This window comes from Leuresthes tenuis, unplaced genomic scaffold (genome assembly GCF_036924035.1).
Source record: "Leuresthes tenuis unplaced genomic scaffold, fLeuTen1.0.hap1 SCAF_22, whole genome shotgun sequence".
Lineage (NCBI taxonomy): Eukaryota > Metazoa > Chordata > Actinopteri > Atheriniformes > Atherinopsidae > Leuresthes > Leuresthes tenuis.
The window spans coordinates 8,186,266-8,207,634 of record NW_027325376.1 but is presented as its reverse complement, the minus strand read 5'-3'; the positions used below and the strand labels follow the sequence as shown (position 1 = coordinate 8,207,634).

Genomic DNA, 21,369 nt, shown 5'->3' with positions numbered 1-21,369 from the left:
CGTTGAGACAGTGGGATGACATTTTGTTATTGTCTGTCAGTTTGAGTATTGTGGGCTAGCCCAGGGAGCCCAGGTGACCTTGAGGTAGCACCACGCAAGGTTTGCACAGGCTCACGTTGAGCATGCTGAGGGAAAAACCCCATGGGATTTTTAGAATTCTGCTGGTGGAAAAGTCTGGAATGAAACCAGTCCGACTGAGCACTGTCACTTTCTAATCGTGTATGAACAGACTAGCCCTGAGGTAAAAGAAAACAGCAGTGATACTCTGTCTGCATGTTGTGCTTTGTTGCACTGTGCCTCAGTGTGTGTCCTTACAGTGTGCAGATGGGTATGGTCAAAAAATCCCCATATGCACTGTATATCAGTATGTTTTTAAATGTCCCTTTTCTTTTTTATTATACTAATTATGTTGTGATTTAGAACAGAATCAAAAAGAATACCATTGTTCCAAAAATATTCCCATTTTTTATGTTTTGATACGAGTAAAAAAAAAAATTGTTTTATGATTTTTAAACTGGATTAAGCAGTACAATTGGCAATTCACTCTTAAAGCATGGGCTGTGGTTGAGCTGACATGAAACTGTTTTTATTTATTGCAGGACGAGCCAACCACTGGAATGGACCCCAAAGCCAGACGCTTCCTGTGGGATTGCATCCTCAGTATCATCAAAGAGGGGCGCTCAGTCATTCTCACATCACACAGGTGCAGCATCGCTCATCTATTGATTCCTCTCTCACAGATTCACCCTGTCAAAATATTTTGATTCCTTACCAGAGAAAACACAACAATCAAATTATCCATAAATGAATATGAGCCATAATCATTGTAATTATAATTGATTGGAGTTACACTTTGCTGAAAGGTATTGTTTCCAGAGTGGCAGTTAATATTGGCTGCCAGTAACGTGCTAGCTGCTGTAAAGCTTTCATGAAGCGTAAGGGCATATTGACTGACTGGAGCTTTTTCTCTCTTCTTTGAAAAGAGAAACTGTCAATATCAGTGCTGGAGTCTTTTCATTATCCAAGGCTTCCTGAAGCAAACTTGAGTTTTCAAAGTTTTTCCTCTTTTAGTTTGGCCAGCAGTTTATAATAAAAATGCCTAATTTGGGTTTAAGACTATAAAAACATTCAAGTTGATTTTCAAATATTTAACTATCTGCTTTTTAGCCCATGTCTTGAACATTCCCCAAACTGAATCATTTGCGCTCCTTGCAGTGCAAGTAAATAATCTGTTTCTTTTGGAATATGTTCCCCTCATTATGTGTGCTCCTTTCATGGAGAGCTGAAAGCATTTGTTGTTGTTCCAGGCAATGTGGCAGAGCTGTATTCAATTGTCCATGGCATGACCAGGTGGTTATGTTTTGTAAAGTGGCAAATTAACTGGGTTTTACAAAGCCATAATCCTAATTGCACCAGTCCTCAGAATGACGTCAAAGGTGTTGCCTGAACTACAAATGGCTGGAACTTCAGCCCAAGACTGAGAGAGAATAAAACAAGATAAGAACCCATTGTCGTCCTTTTAATTACTAAATTTGTCCTCCACTTAAGACATCAGAGTGGACATGTAAAAATGCTTGGGCAACAATTTAAATGTAAGGGAGAAGTGATCAAAATTCTCTCATGTAGAAAATAATCTAAACTTAAATAGACTATATTTTAGCAGCTGAAAGAGTAGGAATTATCTCTCAAATATCCCTGAAATCTGACTTTTTAAGATGTCGTTGGAGCGAAGAAATTCATCCAGCGTGAGACGTTTTTTCAAAATGTCCTTTTCCCTTCAACAGTATGGAGGAGTGTGAGGCTTTGTGCACTCGCATGGCCATCATGGTAAACGGTCGCTTCAAGTGCCTTGGGAGCATCCAGCATCTGAAGAACAGGTAAGGGTCTTTCTTTTGCCACGAAGTGCAAAGAGCAAGAATTAGAAAAATTTAAAAAACCTAGAAGAATATCTGAGGTTTATTGAACTGAGATTAAACAAATCCCTCTCTCCCACAGACGTGCTCTGTTATTTATACTGTATGTATAAGTAAATGAATACCTTTTGCATTTACAATGAGAAAAATGTAGACTGTAGAAGCATATTGCAGGTTTTTCAAGGAGAAAAAGGCATGTACCTTTCATCATTCATTGCTGCAGCTTGTGGAGTGGAGCCAGCACAAACGACATATTGTTGAAAGAATAGTTCAGCATATTAGGGACACTCTGTGTGACTCTACTGGATTATGGCAATGTTGTTTACGTACGTGCCTCCTCACAATGTTTACATGCATTAGATACAGTATCATGGAGTTCTAAGGATTATAACAAATTCTAAATATCTAACTCACCACAGCTTGTCGTATGCTCATGTTGTTTGTTCCGCTTTGTCCACATGTAGACTCAATCCTTGGTATGTTCTTATCTACAAGGCTATTGTTGATCTGCTTTCTCCTTATTTACAGACCTACACGAGGAAGTTATTTTTCAGGCTCTCAGGATTTATTCCTACTGTCTGTTTCCAGAGCCCTTACTGAATTGGTGAAAAATGTATTTATTTTTAATATGACTATGTTGTTCACTTCGCATGATACTTCAAAATCACACACAGAAAAATATCGAAGAAGCTAATCCCACTGAATTTCAAAACAATTTTATGTGACCTATGAGAAAATCTTACGTGAGGTAGAAACTTTAAGATGTCTATGTTATTCTTATTTGATATTTACCTGTTTTCTGTTTTATGAAGGCTTTAACTTTTTGCTTTTATCTTTATGGAAGCTTTGTATGATCCTTATACATGTGTAGTGTAATTTAAATGAGATGTTGCTTCTGTCTTGGCCAGGACTCTGAATCTAAATGACAACAATAATAATAGTACCCCTTTCCAACCAAAGGACTCACGATGGTAGTTCAGGGCTGGTTCCAGAGCCAATTCTGAGTTGGGTCTGAAAGTTGGTTTGAATTTCCTCAATTACATCACTTTACACAACTCTTCCAATGTGGGTTTAAACTTCTCCTTGTAAAAGATGGTTTTCTGCTTATCTGTAGAGAACCACGGCGCAGGAAACTGTTTATTTTCACAGATCAGTCTCTGTCTCATTGTACTTGCAAACCAATGTCTTAAAATCACCAGGGGCCTCATGCACAAAGGGTGCGTACGCAGAAAAAAGTGTTGCAGTGCATACCATTAAAAACAATTGCTGCTTTAGTGGTATTGGAAGACATTGGAAATGGTGCAATTGGAAAAGAGCGTGTGTTAAGAGACTGAGAGGATTTGCTGGCACATGATGACTGGCTCATCAGCTGTTTTGAGAGCTGTGGCCGGCGCTGGTGCGCAACACAGCGAGGAGCCATGCGCTTCTTGTGCCACAGGTGATGTGCACACTGGGGTTTAAGCAACCGGGGCATTCCAGAGGGAGCTGGCCAACCGATTGGGATCTCAGCCAGGTGGGACAGAATTATCTGCAATTCAGCAGGTACATCAAATTCCCACAATGCAGTTGAACAGGCCATCATTGAAGCGCAATTTGAAGCGAGAGCCTGTTTTCCTAATATAATCGGAGCTATTGACTGCACACACAGTGCTATAAAAGCGCCATCACATGATGAATTTGTATATCAACAGGAAACATTTTCATTGCATCAATGCACAAATCGTATGTGATGCACAAATGCTTTGTGGGGGTGGCCTGGTTCAACGCACGATTCCTGCATTCAGTAACAGAATTGTTGGGAACAGAATACAAACTGGCACTGTGCGCGATGGGTGGCTTCTTGGTGATTAGCTTTATTCGTGTAATTGTCCTAATATTATTCCCCGTGACGTGCATTGAACATGTTCCCCTAAATTTCTATTCCGTCTTCACAGCATCATAGTTGGTGATTAAAGTTAATAACTTGTTTTTTGCTGGTTAAACAACAGCTTAAGATCTTTCTAACAAGCCCCTGATCGTCTCTGTGTGCAAATGTCGTAAAAGTGTGAAATGTCTTAATCAGCCTCACATTTTCCCCGGTGCGCTTCTTCACTAGGTGACTGTATGAACACGTTTGATGTGAGTTACACAAATATAGGTATTTACCTTGGGGGTAATCAGAGTCACCCACACTCCCACACCCACCACCCCTGAGTGAGCAGTGTCACCCATAGTTGTGCCGATTCCCGCCTGTTTTGTCTCCGCTTGACATCCACCTTAATATCGCACCACTTCTTTTTCACCTCTGTTTGTGTGCGCTTCTCAGAGCCCACAACATTAAAGGCCTCGCTCATGCTCTCCCACCCACTCTTCTTACGTTTGCTGCTTATATCGTAGGACAGCATGCCAAAGAGCTCATTTTTGCAGGCCTCCTGATCATGCAGAGAGAGGAATCGCAGGTGCAGGGCTCATTTAAATATGATTTGCATAATTAAGTAGGGGCGTGGACAGGAAGGAGTCGGGTATTCCGACATGTGCACTCAATTCCACGTTGATTGGGATGTACAAACGAAATGTGCTTGGATTCATGCATGCGCACACATTGATACATCCGGATATTTTTTTACATTGGAGGGCATTTCGGTTTGAGCGTACGTCATGTTTCAGTAGGAAATGAGGCCCCAGTTTACTTTGAAAATGCTGGTTTTAAGCAACAGTTTGTGAACGCCCCTTGCAGCACCTACGTGGATTTCCAAACACGAGCTGGTATTTATGAGTAGAACTGTACACAGGATCTATAGATGCCATTTCAAGACGCATCTATAATCGGCAGCTGGTGAAATTAAAAGCCTGCCAATATTTGTAAATGTAGCTGCAAATGGAGTTACTAGATTAAGATGAAAATGCCGACTGTGAACACCACTCTCTGTGTGCCATCGTAGGTGTTAAGACACGCGATATCAACACATAAACGTCACCCAGCAGATGCTCTTCTCCTGCTACTCTGATTTCATATCCACGTTGAAGATCAATTTTTTTAATCTCTATACTTGAATTAAGCAGACTGAACACTACGCTGGCTTTTTTTTTTTTGTGCTTTATTTTATTATTTCGTTTGTTCGTATTTTATTTTATTTTGTAAAAAGAAACAGCATTTCACTTACTGGTCTGGTTGGTCTCCATGATCCTGCCCTCAGCCACTGATGTAGGCGGTAGTTTGCTGTCGTCCAGCAAAGAGCTGATTCTATTGTAGGTCGACGGGGCTGGTGCCAGTGCTTTGGCAGTCAAAACAGAAATAACTGATTCTCAGTTAAGGCACTCACTCTGAACTGGAACCGCTTATGTAGAAAAACCCTAATGGGGATCTATGAACAGGCTTGTCTGGCCCAGCCCACCAGCAGCTGACACCTGCCTTCCCTGTCACTGCTATGCTAAGCAGTGGTGTTGTGGTGCCTCTATAGGTGTGAATGCTCCTAAATTCTGACAGATTTCCATCAGTGGTCCATTTTTGTACAGAATAATTGCCCTGTGTTTTGAAAGTTGACATATAGAGAGTACATTGCCACAATTAGGTGACCCAAAAAATTTCTGCCAGTAAAAGGCAGAAACAGGCATGTCATGTGTCATTAATTCATGTCTTTATTCTTTTCCAGTTGATTGATCACCAATCTTATCCATTTTTACCTTGAGTATATTTTAACATTTTTATTGATTTTATTGTTACCATTTTGTTAAAATGTTTTCACCAATTTAATTGGTCATTCTCTCACTTTCAACATTCTGAGAGCTGCTAGCTCCGGCACCTAGCTGCATCCCAGGAGCCCTTGGTTACCAGGCCAAGCTAACCTGGCACTCCTGTAGTGTGTTAGCTTAGGATCGCCTCCCGGCCTGGCTGAGAAACAGCTTGGCTGACTCCTGTTTGGCCAGAAGCCACAAGCTCCTGGCTTGTGTTGTGAACAAGCTTCTGGCCAGCTGAGTCCTGCAGTGCCTTGTTCAGCCGTACTTCTGTTCTCAACCTAGCTTATACTAACTTCTCCTGTAGTTCGTCAGCTTCTCATTTCTTTCCTCATAAGGCATACAAATTAAACGTGCAACGTTACCAAGCATGTAGCCAGGGTTGGTTCCTCCAATGTTCTACATGGAGCATACAGGCTGTATGACCTTTTGGTTCTGTGTGGTGAGGAGCAGATTTGAAGCGTAAATCCTTGGATGTATTTGTATTATTATGCTGGTATGTTATCACTGTATCAATGTCATGAATTTTTTTAAAAATTGTTGATTTCAGTTACTTTTGGGATAATATATCATCCATACACATTGACTAATTGTGACTGGGGTAGCTTCAAGTTCCTGTGAAAGTTAAATGGTTGTGCAACAGTAACATATTAATTTCTTTGTTTACCAGAAATCTTCTGATTGCATTGATTTTAAAGGGAAAATTGCAGTCAGGTCTGCAGCCTTGGGTTTGTGTAAAAAAATCTTTCATCTCTCACATATGTGCCTCCACAGACATTTAAATTATATTTCCACCCTCACTGCTCTCATTCACTATCTTAATTGACTTTGTACATTTCTCTAATACATTTTGGAATGTCTCCTTCACAGACATCCCATTCTGTTAACTCTTAGCACTTTGGTCCACACTCTGATATGCATGTGACATTTCCCAAGGCCAGCATTGTACTCTGCATGTAACAGTGAGGCCAATCCATTACCTTAGGAACAGTCTGCTACCATTGTCACCACTCTTTTGTGTGAGCTTGTAACAGGAAGGACATTCCACACAAACCTCCAAGAGCGGCATTCCTGACAAAAAAAATGTTGTGGCAATCGCTTTGTGGAGAGTAGGATCAATACACCTGGGATGAGAGGGTGGAGCAGACCATTTTTCAAGTTGTACAGGGGATTAGGGGTTGAGCCTGGAACAGCAAGGCGGAGGCGACGGTGTCAAGGGTATTTCCAATTTGGAGTATTAATGTCATATCAATAACCTGGCTTTTAGATCTCTGTATAGAGATAAAAGGTAGACTGTTCTGTAGATGGTGCTATAAAAAGAGGGAGAGTTGAAAGGCAAAGGACTAAGGGTGGAGAGGGATGTAGTAATCAGTCCTTCCCAGATGTTAGGGTAATTGGCAGATTCTCTGTGTCAATTGCATCCCAAATGTAGGGGCAAGTGCAGGATGGTGTAAATAATTTATGAGGTACACTGGAGGCATAGGAAAGGTAAGAGCCATGGGAGCTGCAGGGGGTGAGATGGGATGGGGGTGGAGCAGCAAACATGGGAGGAGAACGGCGCTTTAACACATGTCCTACTTCACTCCACTTGCTATCAGGTAAAAGGGAATCTCACTTCACAAGACAAGCAAGTGAGAGGAAACCAGATAAGCATGGCATCTAACACAGTTTGGTGCCGTTCTGATTTTAGATCTCACACAGACAATTTACACACCACTGAAATACTATAGCTAAGTTCTCACCATGCAGTGAATAATTTCTAATTAAGCATCCCTATCTCTGCAGCGCTCAATGTAATTAATGTTTCATGAGGTGTGGGACCCTGTTAATGACTGAAAAGGCAATTAAGGAACGTCTTCTCTGTTTTCTTTTCTCGTCACTATCCCGCCACATGTTTGTGCTGTCATGCATCCCAGACACTGCCACCCCTAAAACACTAAGAAAGCTTTCTATACATCTATGCATCCTCTCCTTAATGTGAAAAGGAAAGGGCTGATTTGTGATTTTTTTCACAAGACTTTGTCGGTTTGCAGAGGGGAAGCATTCAGACAGCAGGGGAGACATTGCGATAGAGGCAGGTGGTGCACGCCATTGTTGCACTGCATGAGCGGCTGACCTGCAAAGCAGGGGGTACCGGTTCTTCCCCCACCACCCCCTACCTGTACATCACATTTTTATCACAGGTCCCTAAAAGGAGTGCAGAATCTCACCACAGGGGCAGCTCTCACATTTTGACCCCCTACTGCTTATATGTAATACCTGTAATACCTCCTCCTACAACTGCTCTCCTTCAAAAACCTACTCCATATGACCCTCAATGTCCATCCTACCCCCTGTTCTTCCAGGTGGAAAGTCTTCCTAACCAACCATCCAAGTCCTTGATTGTGCTGCCCCCTTTAGTTTAGCTGGTGAGTGTGTATTTATCACTGAAATGCCCTCTGCAGCTTTAACAACCCAGCCTCTGTGTATCAGCCAGGTCCCAAATGGGCCCAAATAGCCCATTTACACCACTAGAGAGGTGGTCATCATTTGAAAGGGACTGGAGATTTGGTTTAGGCAGTGCATTCTGAGAAGTAGGGCAGCCAGTTTAAGAAGCATCTTTGTCGTCTTCCTTCATAGCTGTTAAAGACATTCCTTTTATGACTGCCAGTGTTGAGGCCCTCAAATCAATCACACTTCTAGGAATTTATGAAAGGCTGATAGAGAAGGAGGGAAATAAATAAGCAAAAAATGCACAGGAGGCTGTAAATGGGTTTTTAGTTTTGTAGTGTGCTCATATGAAAGATCCCAGGTGTTAAGTAAACTAAAATGAAGTGGAGAAACCAATAAAAGCAGCTTCAAAGCGCTCCTGTAATCTTGTCAGTTAGGAAGGACACCCACTAGCCACTCCAGGATTTCTCACTGATTGATATCATTCATATCCTCTCTTCATAGAGTAAAGAGTAGAGCCCACAGCCTGGAGTCTTATTTTATCCTTGCTTAAAGCACGTCGTGATATAAAAGTGGGGTGTAAAGTGACTTTAATGCATTAAGGTAATGCACTGGAGATGCTGGAGTTTTTACAAGTGTGGTGTCGAAAAGTTTGGATCAATTCCCCTGAAGTTGACGTTGAGAAGTCCAATAAACTCCTTCCCACTCACTGTGTGTCAACTCTGCAGGTGTGCCATTAACTAAATAGTTTACTACATTTAAGTGCTTGTCACCCACGGAGATGAATGGCAAAACAATTCTCTTTGTGGTTTACAATGCATCAGCATCGCAGGTGCAATTAATGACACTTAAAACATTGACAGATATAGATGGTGCACTGTGGATGTGCTGTATGTTTGTGTTATGTCTTCATTCAAAATATACATCTTTAGCTGTAATGGCTTACTGGGAAGGTTATTTTTTAAAACTCTGATCCTTGTACAGATTTAACTTTTATCATTGCTTATGTTGTGCTTACAGACTACATCAACATTCTCATTTTAATGCACAATCGTGTAAGATTTTTTTTAGTACCACTTACTTTGCCTTCCTTGTGTTGCCAACCTTTGTGAGATGTGCTGCTGCCAACAACTTAAAGCTGAGCTAATACCTTGCTCATATTTGTTAGTAACTGATAGTAGATAGTAGTCATGCATTCAACATTTGCTGTTTTCTGTGACTCGTGAGATTGGCAAATCATTACATTCTTTTTTTTTTCATTTACATTCTAAATACCGTCCCAAGCTCTTTGTTTTGTAGTGAGGGTTGTGATTTCTGTTCCATATTTGTTGCGACACAAATTCATGAACGCCCTCAAGACTGTCCTTCAGTGATTGGACAATATCCATCCATCCCATTGCACACCGCAGTCTCCACCACAAGCTCTATCAGCACACCCTGCAGGAACTAAGGAAGTTTTTTGGATGACTTCCTGCCTGATCAAAGCGTCATACCACCCAAGTCATACTGTGACCCCTCGCCCTGCATTCGCCCTCCCCCTGTCTACACAAATACAAGGTTTTGCAGTGGTGAGGGTGACCTTTCTAGACTCCCTCTGATGAAGGAAGGCAGCCGAATTATTTTCTGCCTGTCTTGCCCTTATCTGTGTCTGGCTGTTTGTTTTAAATTACATGGAAGAATGACTTTTCAGCAGACCAGGGTGAAGGAGAAGATTGAGGCAGAATAATGAAAATGAAAAGGAGAAAACTGCAGCACAGAAATTATACTGGCTCTGCCATACTCTGTTGAGCCGCTGTATCATATCAGCCATGTAAAATATTTTGAAAGGATTAGTTGTAAGAATGTGTGCCATCATGACTGTAAATGTAATCTATTCATTATTTTCTCTCAGGCTGTAATCAAGCTCAAGTTTCTAATCTTGTTTTTACGCCGTTTTCAAATCACCCTTTAAAAGCTGACTTATTGTTTCAAACATAAGGTGCTATTCGGACCAACGTGAAGCAGTGCAGGCTCTATAATTGATATTCACACTTGACTTTTCCCAACACACAGAGTTTATGTGGGGGTGCCAAAACAGACCGTGTGTCCAGCATGAAAGAGCTTGTTTGGTTGTGGATACAGAGACAGTAAAATATGAACATGTGAGAGAAAGATATTTTTCGCAAAATGCTGCCTAGAGTCCTTGTGTTGCTGCAGCAAGAAAGGAAATAAAAGGCAGGCAGGAGGGAGGGAATGAGGGGAAGCTAATTGATAAGGCCTTTTACTGTCTCTGACAAGCAGCCGTTCATTACCAACAAAACTCGCCAAACCGTTTCTCTGCAATGCTTCCTTGCTGTATTGGATTTTTGCAGGAGTGTTTTTTTGCATCTTGCTTGAACTTTGTCAGTGTTTGGACAAAGAATATCTCCTAAGCTGGCAGCCATGACTAAAATATAAGCCAATTATGGTCACAGCCTTGATTGGATGACTAATTAAGCTTGATTTGCATGGATGGTTGTGACATTGTGGTAGTAGTGTTTGATTAGTCTGTTGCATCTTATAAAAATCACGAAATATTAAGAGGTTTTACAGGACAGGAGACATGTTGAGTTTATGCTTCATGTAAAATGTGTCCTTTATTTGTGGAAGATGGTTAAAACGGATATTTAGTGGTTCATACAGGTGCTGTGCTGTCTTCAAATTTCATCTAAAGGCTTAAAGCAGCTCATATTTGACATGTTGCCGTAACACTGCTAAAATATGCCAGTCTCTACATTGCCTGTGAATATTGTTAAGCCCAGAAAAGACAGAATTCATTGCAAGGTGTAATGTACAGCTTTGAATAGCCACATGGTGTCACGGTAGAGCAGCAGGCCCGAAGTCCAACTCAAACCAAAAGTAAGCCACAAAAGCCCAAACCTGAAAGTGAAGCCCAACTTGGATCCCAGGAAGTACTTCACTATATCTTGGTAAAAACTGACCTCTTAAAGTTATTTTAACCACAAAAGGTCAAAGAAAAGCCACGTCTTTTTTTTTTTTTCATGCTCATAAAGAGACTTGTGTGCACGCAAATACAGCTGTCCTGAATACTGAGATAAAGAGCTTAAAAGCAGGAAATATGAGGTGCGCAGGGGAGAGAGGCTGCCCACACTGGAAAGAACATCGAAACAATGAAGTATCTTCAGATAATAGGTAGTTGTTTGCTGCTGGAATAAAATTTAAAGTATCAGAGATTTGGACCAATAATAAACTAATCCCATATCAACAGAATTGTAATGCTTTGTGTCTCATATTCAGCTTTAGCCTGGCACACAGCTGCTTGCCATTTATACAGCTATGGTGGAATGGAGTCCAATGATATTCATTTTTTTTAAGCAGGGATTGAGCAGAGAACACTTGTTTCCCTAAAGAAGCTAAAGAAAATAACTGCACCCTGGGGGCTTGTAAAACAGCCCAAGATTCCTTCATTTTGAATGAAAGGCATGTTTGCAGTCCAAAGTTACCAATTCTTAAAAGAAAATAGATTCACAGTTGTACACTTTAGACCAACCACCGAGCCAATATCAATATTGTGCACAATTAAAAAAAATGTTTCCAAAACTGATCATGAACATTTTTGTGTTGAAAATAGCCAGATAGTGTAGTTACTTCAGACCTTTGTTGCATGTGGAGTAAAAGTTTGACAATATTTCCAACGGTTATTTAACCAGGAAAAACAACACAGCAGCATCAACACAGGTGCAACACACCACACATACAGACATTTGACAAATGCACAAGAAGTAGACAAGGTTCACACAAAATTAGAGGTGAAACGAGAATGCCCCATAAAAGGTAGTTAAATTTCTCACGTCAGAAAAAGCCGAGGTCAAAAAGGATCAATCTAATAAACATCTTTAAAAAAATCTGCCTCTACGGTAAGTCAAATAAAATTTCTTTGACTGAATTAGTCAAGATCAGCTTCTTTAGTTTTGAGCCATTTTGAAGTTGCAAAAATTTGATTTTTGTAAATGAGGACAAAGCAGACTAACTTTAGCCTTGTAAATAAAGGCGTATCGATGACTGAGTCTAGGCAATATAACATGCTGATGTTTTCAAGCCACCCATAAAGTGTGAGTGTTCAATGGTTAAGATGTTGACCACCACCACAACTCGCTGTAACTCGATTAACTCAGTCTGTGGGCAACACGCAGTATCGCAGATTCACAGTGGACCCAAAACAACTGTTGGCCTTTTAACTTTTTTTTTTTTTTTTTTTCTGTAACATCCCTGTCACGGTTATATTCCCACATGTACCAATCATTGATCTGGAGGCAGAGCACAGTGGCTATGGGACATTGATGTACCTGTAGCAGGTGGCTGAGTCAGTTATCAGCCTTCTTTGATTTATGTTCATCCACTTCAGACATTTAATCATTGAACGTTCTCCTGCTTGTTCGGACATAAGGTCAAGAAAAGTCAAGTTTAGTCGAGTTCAGACCTACCATTTATTGAGCTTTGAGAAGATCCAGAATTAAAAGGAGCATAAAAAGCACTTGTACATTCTTAATTGAGATGAGTACTGAATAATCTTCCCCATAAACAAAACAGAGTTACATTATTGGCTCAGTGTGGCTCTTTAACTTCAAGCAGTCATGTTTTAACTCTGCTGCCCATGAGGTTCACTCATTGTGTTTCTCTGTAGTAGCACAGTGTTCCACTTCCTCCCTCACTCCCTTTGGGATCATGTAGGCCTGCAGTTTATTCACCATATCTCTAATTGCCACTAAGGGAGCCTCTTTCTCTCATTGCATGTAGCTCAGTACCAGCCACAATGGACATTTCTGGAGAGTAAATCCAACATTAGGGAATTAATTAGGCAGAAAACAATGGGTCATAAGAGTGTTAACGACAGAAAAACAAGGCACAGAGTTTTATTTGGTGCTCAACAGACGTGGCACACATTCAAAGATGCAGAATGCTAGTTAACTTCAGAGCTTTGCTGTGGTCCATTTTCATCTTTGACAATGTTTAGTTTCGGATGATGATTGTGTTGTAAAGTTGAACCCGTGGTGCCATTTTCAGCGGTCAAATATTCACTGTTCAATGGAACAGGTTTATACTATGTACTCTGCATTGGTCGATTATTACAATCAGACATTTGTGTTTTTTGTAATTGATGACAGACGAGCTTTTTGGTGAAAGTTATGATGAGCTAAGAGAACACGAGGTGATGTCCATAGAATAACCATCATTCAGACTGCAAAATCACCTGGGGAAAAAAATTAATTTAAAGCAATAATAAGGTGCAACTAAGCACAATAATATGAACTCAGTCAGTTGCTCTTCATGTGAGCAAGAATATATCAACGCCATCTCAGATGTACAATCTATTTTTTTGTAAAAGAAAAACAGTTCACTTTTCCCAGCACTCTCCAAAGAGCTTCTATCTGTTTGCATTATTGACAAACTTATTTTTACAACTTCACTTTATCTATTCAATAAATATGCTTCTTGTGTTGGTCATTTTGGGTGTTGTTGATAGTTCCTGGGGACTTTGCATCAGTATCCTGGTTGCCATCGCTGTATTTGATACATTTGATACAAACTCATGTGACCGACTGATGTCTTCTTTGATATGATATAATATCTGAAATTAAAGTAACTGCAGAAGAAGAGTTCTTCCTACTTTCTTTTAGTGAATGTCCATCATAATTGTTGTTTTTATCCTCCTCCTTGGTTAGGACAACTACTGCTTCTGCTGCATAAAACAACTACTAACAAGATAGCCTATGTGTCAAATGTTCAAGCCTCCTTTTTTGTTCATTCTTCTCTGGTGGAAAATAAATGCATTCAGTGAAGTATCACATAAGTTCACTTTTCACCAGAATAAAAATGTCCCTTAGTCCTTACTAGGAAACATTAAAATCATCTTTCTTGATGCTTTTTGGAAGTCATTACAATACTGGATTGCATTTGTCTCCATTTTGTTCTTCACCGCTTCCTGAGTCAAATGCAGCTGAAGGCACAGCTGCTAAGTGTTCAGCTACAATGCATTTTTCATATGATGCTGAGTGGATCAAGAATAGTGGGTTTGTCACAGCTTGTTTCCTGAAAAAAGCTCTCACCTGCTGATTAAAGCAAGGTAGAAAGGAGCAGTGAGACTGAACTATAATATTAAACTTGAAAGCATAAAAAGCAAAACAATTAAAAGATTTTTGAAGACTGCAGAGCTCAGTTGACCTGAGTTTGGTAACATTTCTCTGTGGATTCATCCCTACAAGTGGCCTATTTCACATAACAAGCTTAACATTTAATGCATCCAAAATATTAGTTTTAATTTGAATAAAGTTGAGGTCAGGCTGTTGCTCTGTGGCAGCAGGGGGCGCTGAAATGTAGTTGTTCCCCTTCTTGCTCTATTAACCATGGGAGGGCTTCGGAAATAATAATCCCTCTTGTTTAAATGATTTTTCTATTTTTTGTTTCTCTTGGGTGATTCAACTTGATGCCTCCCTGTATATTTAGTACAGTTGATTATGTTTATTCTAAGCTGAGGAATAAGACTAGAAATGTTTGATTCTTCAGCTTGCAGCTTGTTTCAAAGAAGTCAAGTTGTTTTTGCACTCAGCTGTGTGCGACTCACCTGCTCCTCCAGCTCATCACACGCAGGGAGCTGGAAATGGCTGAGAGCAATTATGTTCTGAGTAATTTATTTATTTCTCTCATCCTCACCAGCCTGATTCTTTCATGCATTACACCGCCCTGTTATCCTTTACACCATGCCCTGACCATGGAAATAAAGAAAGAGTTCATTATTTAGATTACATGCTGTGAGCCACTTGGCACTTGCATGATTGTTTGCAGTTTTAAGTTGTATCAAATGCTTAATTATAGTTGTCTCTGTTCTAGATTTGGTGATGGCTACACAGTGATTGTGAGAGTTGGTGGCTCCCCTCCTGAACTGAAGCCAGTTGAGGACTTTATCCAGCAGAGTTTTCCAGGCAGCATCCTCAAGGAGAAGCACCACAACACACTCCAGTACCAGCTCCCATACACACCAGGAGCTTTGGCCAACATCTTCAGCCAGTTCACCAGCCATCAGCAGAGACTGGGTGTGGATGACTACTCTGTGTCCCAGACCACTCTAGATCAGGTGAGACCAAAGAAAATTTAATCTCCAAAGCAGCCTTCAGCAGAGAAATATATGTGAAGGGATAACAGTATTTGAAGGCTTGTTCATACTCAGAAGTACTATGGAGGAAACTACTGCTTCAGACTTTTGGCTAATCATCAGGCTTTTTCAGTTGAACTCTGAATATATTGAACTTTTTCTTTGTTTTGATTTTTCAGGACCTAATTCTCTGCATTTTTCACATAAATTACTGACATTTTCCCCATAAAAACTTGAAGAGGTGCAGATAAGAACCACTTACTATCTGCAGGGAAGTTAATGCACCAGCGATGATAGATTTTCCATTATCTAAATTTAGCAATGTGGATGCCAGAGCCACTCTCAAACCTTTTGGGGGAAGTTTTCGGTTGTGTATTTTAATAAACAAATAGTGGCTTTGAGCTGTTTAGTAATTTCTGTTTGTGTCTGAAGGCAAAACATTGGTTTTAGCTGTTCTTTGGCTTGAAGCAGGAGAGATAGTTTGACTCCAAATTTCTCCTCTGACATGGGCAATTTTAGAGAGATGATAATTCTATTGTCACACAGTTTTGTTGTTTATGTAATGGTAACTCAGTTTAATGGATCACTGAACCATCAATCAATGCATTGTGCATTTTAAGAGCCCTATTTTAATGCAAGTCCGATCAGGTATGGAAAACTTTCTGCACGCTGTCTAACATTAATGCTGTCAGGTTAACCAGTGAGGACTAAGCTTAGTTTGTATTGCCATGATACTGCCAGCACCCAGTATTGATTACAAATCTGGACTGAAAATATGAAAAGCTACAGAGGCAATACCATGTTTTTTTCCCCCAGCCCAGTTGCTACACCTGACTGGTGAAATAGACTTCACTTTGTGTTTTCCTCGTGGCCTCTGAGACCCGATACAATCACGCACTCAGTGGTGAGCACAGTTGTGTCTGGTCTCGCAAACCCTCCATTAGCTCAGCAGCAGATGACCAGACGGGAGGTGAAAATGACCTCTCGCGGGTCTAGAAAGGTCATCGGTCTGCTTGACAATGAGTAGAGTGAATAAGGAACAACAGATACAGAAGAGAGTCATTTGTACACCGTCACAGCAGTATTTTATCTAAATTATGTCTGATAGAGAATACCGCAGAGATATTAAGGATTTTGTTATCATGATTTTATTAACATGATCCCCTTGTGCACAGCCCATATTTCAACATTAAGCCATTTTTGGCAGCATTCCTCATGTAAAGTATGCCTTTCAGGAAGCATTTAGTCCTCCATTAAAAGAGTAAAAAAAAATCATGGAAAGCTAAATGTTTTAACTAATAGTTAGTCAGAATTTATCTCCCCTGAAGGACTTTTAACAGAACACTGTTTTAGCTTAGCAGATCATTTGGTGTTCAGGCATTCTACAGCTTCTAACCTTGCATATTTCTCTTTGAACGGTTGTGTCAACTTGCCCCACATTCTGCACTGGTCAATATTTACCAGATCAGAGGCAGTAAATAAATCATACTTGGACAACGAGGTCACGGTCTTAAAACATGGTGCAGAAGGGCTCAAGAACCTGTGGAGACCCAGACAGTCACCTTTCAGCTGGTGATTTATAGAGAGGAGCCTTGACCTATAGTAGAACACCCAACTTGCACTGCAATTAATATTGATCCACACAGCCCAGGGCCCAGGCATTCATGCTTATCACTAAGACGGTGGAGAGCAGATTTGAAAAGAAAAATGTGACTTTCTCAACTGTCTTTTGGAGCACATTGTGTGTTTGGAATTTTCGATATTTGGATATTGGTTGACATAGTCATAAAACAGCATTGGAGCAGATTCCACTCATATGGACCCCATTATCAGCTGCACTAAGTCCAGACTCAGTCCAAACCAAAAGGCATGTAAAATGGGCGACAAACCTTACTAAGCTGCCTGTTTGTAAGGTGTTGTTAGGAGTAAATCTTGACACACAAGTTTAAGCAGACAGCATAGATTCACAGAGCCAAATTGAAGTGCATTTGAGTAAGAGTTTAGTCTTTTACTATTGTCACAGCCTGGCTCAGTATGGTAACAATCAGGGAAATCACACACCTCGATAAAGCCAACACAATGCGATTTATTTCAATTAACCACAGAAATAATCTAAAAAGATGGAGTGTGTAAGTGTGGAGAGCATTAGCAGTGTAAGGTGTGTGTGTGTGTGAGAGAGAGAGTGGAGGTGAGTATTGAAACAAAGCCAAACCTAAACCAATTCAGAGGCCATCTTGACGGCTGCCCAGAGAGCGAGAGAGTCGGCTGCAAGCAACTCCTTTATGCCTTTTGCTCCTCCCACCTCTCAGGTGCAATCAGTTACTGTGACGACCCACCCAGGCTCCTTCAAGGGTTAACAACAGGAAGTCTCTTGGTGGGCCTTATGTGGCATGTATCTTTATTTTCAGGAATCTCGACCCAATGATTACACCTGACTATGAAAGTATTGATCCTGCTTTCTCTATTCTGCCATGCCCACCTGATACATTTGAATTCTCAACACTGCGTTATTTCTCAGCGCAGAAGTGATTATACTTATAATGCATTCGTGCTGAGAATGAGAGAAATCTTTTTGTTTGTTTGCTTTAAAAAAAAAAATGTGGGAGGAATTGAATGACTCCAGAAAGGAGTGAAAACATTATGGCAGACTTGCTCTTTGGAAGCTCATCTCATCTTGAATGTTTGGTGAGTGCGAACAAGCAAGGGCAAGCAAAAGTTCAGTGAGGATGTCTTTTTTTTGCGTGTGTGTGTATCAAAGCCACGACAGTTGTGTGGCACTAATTTTATACAGATGAAAATCTGGTTGCCAGACACAAGACTCCAAGCGAGTGCTGTTTTTGGCAACGATCAGCTGGATTTATGATAGCTGCAATATCAGATTGTTATGGTTGATGTAAAACATCAATTGTGTAGGTCTAAACTTAATTTTAGAAGCATTGAGCTTCATTAGAGCGACATGATCACAATTGTGAGTAAATCCACTTTAATCCAAGCTATCGGTTTGTAGCCGTGACACAAATGTTCAGAACAGTTGGAGTTGTTTACTAGTAACTGTTTACTGGTTTTAAACTAAATAGCAGTCAACAATGGCAGCTGCTAATCTTTAATTGTTTCCTAGGTAACACTTACCTCATTGGACTGGTTGAAGTTCACAAGTGACTTTGACAGCTGGTTAATCCGATCAGCAGCTAAGTATGTTTTGAAAGAAACTCTGCTTTTCGGTTTCTAAAGGTGACTTCCTTGGATGGATGTGTAAAACAAACCATCTGGCATGTCACCAAAATGAAAAAAAAAAAAGAAAATAGATAAATAAATAAAAAACTGTCAAGTGTCTGTAGGCCACAGATGTGTAATCTCAACTTTACTGAACCTCTACGACACACCAGGCACTGGTGCAGACAGCAACCCTCCGGCAGCTTTCATACCTTTCATAAGCACATCGTTCAAACCAGCTATAAAGTCTGCTGATGTTTTTTTATTCTGAAACTTTGTTTCATTCTGTACCTGATAATATTTAGGGAATATGCCTACAACTTGATGATTACGAAGAATTGTTATTTTATGCAAATACCGCCCATACCCACTCCCTCCACTCTCCATCTCTAATCAACTACAGTAAAAATCCTTGAACTCTCTTTTTTTTTCCAATGGTAAATTACATGAGTGTGATCATGTAGCTAACATGTTCTGCATTGAAAAATATATACATTTTACACTCTGCAAGGGTTATAACAGAGGTTAATTGGGTGATTCAAGTCCTTCCCCTCCTGAGTTATGCCTCAATGGGCACCAAATAAACACCCGAATGCACCCTCTGTAATATAATTAGTCCCAGTATCCATCTGTTATAAGAAAACGCCACTCGGCAGCACTGGTGCATAACGTTCACGTCATGAATGGATGGTTGGCTAAATACAGAGAGTGAACATTAGGAAATAATCGTACCTCACAGCACAAGATGAATTTACCTTGGCTTTCTTAGTCAGAAATGCTGCATCAATAAAGTTCTTTCAAACTAGGTGTCTTACAGAAAGTTCACCACAAACAGCACTTTGAAATTCTGTTGAAATACTACACAGCCTTGACGGAATATCTAATGCTGTGCGTGCCTCAGCATATCAAGCCTGTATCAGCCAGTGGCAGGGTCAGAGGCCAAGAGAGATGGGCAGAGAGTGTATTTGTTGCTACTGTCATTCTTATCCCCTTACTCATTCTCCCCTGACAAGATGCCTTGACAACACTGACCTTGATGGTATGACATTATACACACAGAAGCATACTATAGCCTTAGGCTGGAGTGTGCAGGAGTAGCTTGCTCCTCAGTTACAAGATAGCATGCTGGCGCTTTCCAACACCTCAGTAGCACTGTGGTTAGGAACCACAACATATGTGGTTAAAGCTAAATTAAAATTGAATAGACGGTTTTTTGTGCTTGACCAAAATTTGGGGTTTTAGTCTTGGGAATACAAGAAAAGGTAGAGACTTGAAAACTTTTAGCCTGGTCTCTGAAATATGCCAAATGAACCCGACTTCTCAACACTGCAAGTAATTGACATTTCTTGGCAGATGAGCGTAAGGTGTAAAAATGACTCAAGCTTCTCCTCCACTTATATAATTGCAGAGTAACGAGTCATGCTCTAGGTGGGGACGACTTTGTAGTACCGAACTTTACACTGTGTCCATTGTACAAGACCAAAAGCTTTGGGTTTTTTTGTTGATGCAAAAAAATACAAGGGGTTATTTGACGTAAGCTATCTAAATATAATCACCTGATTGTTGGGACTGTACTGACTGTGTGAGTTTATTTTAAGAAAATACAAGACGTGTGAGGCAAAGCTGTAACTGCTTTCCCTAACTGGATAACGATGATGCACTTACTGCACTTGCTCCATGTTTAAGCACCCATGTATGAATCTCTTGTTAGCATAATTTGATTCATGAGTTTGACCCTGTGGGAGTTTTTAAAGAGCAATCCGTGCCAGTGTAGTCTAATGATTTCTCCCTAGTCTGTCCATTCTTCACATTTTCTGTTTTTTATCATACTTGTTAATTCAATTATTATTTGGAGAGGGTCATTCTGGTTATTTTTTTTACTCTTTATGAGAAAAAGAAACAGTTGCCTTCTTGCTACATCACATTTATATAGCTTGTCTAATTTAGCTTGATTACAAACTGTGTACTTCTGAAGAGTCACACTTTTTATTTTGGATGTGCTGTATAATATATTATATATAAAGATAAAAAATCTGATGTCCAAATGTCCCAGTAAAATGTGATATATCCCCAGCTGTAAATACAGAAAATATGTCAAAATCTACTGCCATTATTCTTGAAATGTATCATCAAAGACATTCACATTAGTGTTGATGATTTGATTCAGATTATATTAAGCAGTTATTTAAAAACGAGCAGCTCGCCCCTCTGTTATCATCTGAGCTTCACAAAAACAAAATGTTTCTCAGTCCAGTCGAATACTGATGCCTACATCTGTCCATTTATGTCCCATTGCATTTGTTTATTTGCCATTTACTTGAGCACACTTGTATTTTTAGAGGATTTAATTGGTAGAAACTCTGAGTAGTTTGTGATGGAACTGGTCTGGATGACTCCACTTCATTTTTATTTTATTTTTTTCCATTGAGCTTTTAAATGCAATCTAGTAAATCACATGTCCTTTTACATTCACACAGCGATGAAATTCGTTTAATGAAAAAGCAATGCTCTTATCATTTTATATGATCCTCTTTGCTGTTTTTTCTCTGCAGAGTAAAAGTTTTTGTGTAATTTTACAGCTAATGCAGGGCGGATGAAAGCCTGCACTACGCTGGTGTTTACAGCACAATGAAATACACACGGGTTTATATGAAAGCCATAGGATTGATTTCGTCTGACATTAAATGGGCATCACAGAGAGAAGAATGATTGTTTTATTCTCTTTCTCAGCTGGTCAAAGATGTCAAACTGACATTCACTGTGTGAGTCCAGGCGCTTACTCGATGCCTCGTAGCCCTTGTCTGGCAACTCATTCACATGCACCCTGTTGTCTGTATCGCTACTTCTGTTTATTTAAAAGGCAGTAGGAGAAGGAGAGCAAAAATGAGATGAATAAAGAAATGTCCTCAGGCTTTTCAGCTCACTCCTTGAGATATCATTATGTTTTTAAATTTGACTTTGCTGTTAAGC

The 21,369-nt window shown here is 40.1% G+C and overlaps 1 protein-coding gene across 1 annotated transcript in view; it reads left to right on the top strand.

The window, feature by feature from the left end:
* Positions 1 to 21,369, top strand: part of LOC140281484 (phospholipid-transporting ATPase ABCA1-like) — a 152,340-nt gene that overhangs the window by 129,224 nt on the left and 1,747 nt on the right. Inside the window, exons 47-49 of the mRNA XM_072375916.1 lie at positions 600 to 703; positions 1,785 to 1,877; positions 14,925 to 15,168. Of these exons, the coding sequence (XP_072232017.1) occupies positions 600 to 703; positions 1,785 to 1,877; positions 14,925 to 15,168 (441 nt within the window). The remainder of the gene's footprint in view (positions 1 to 599; positions 704 to 1,784; positions 1,878 to 14,924; positions 15,169 to 21,369) is intronic.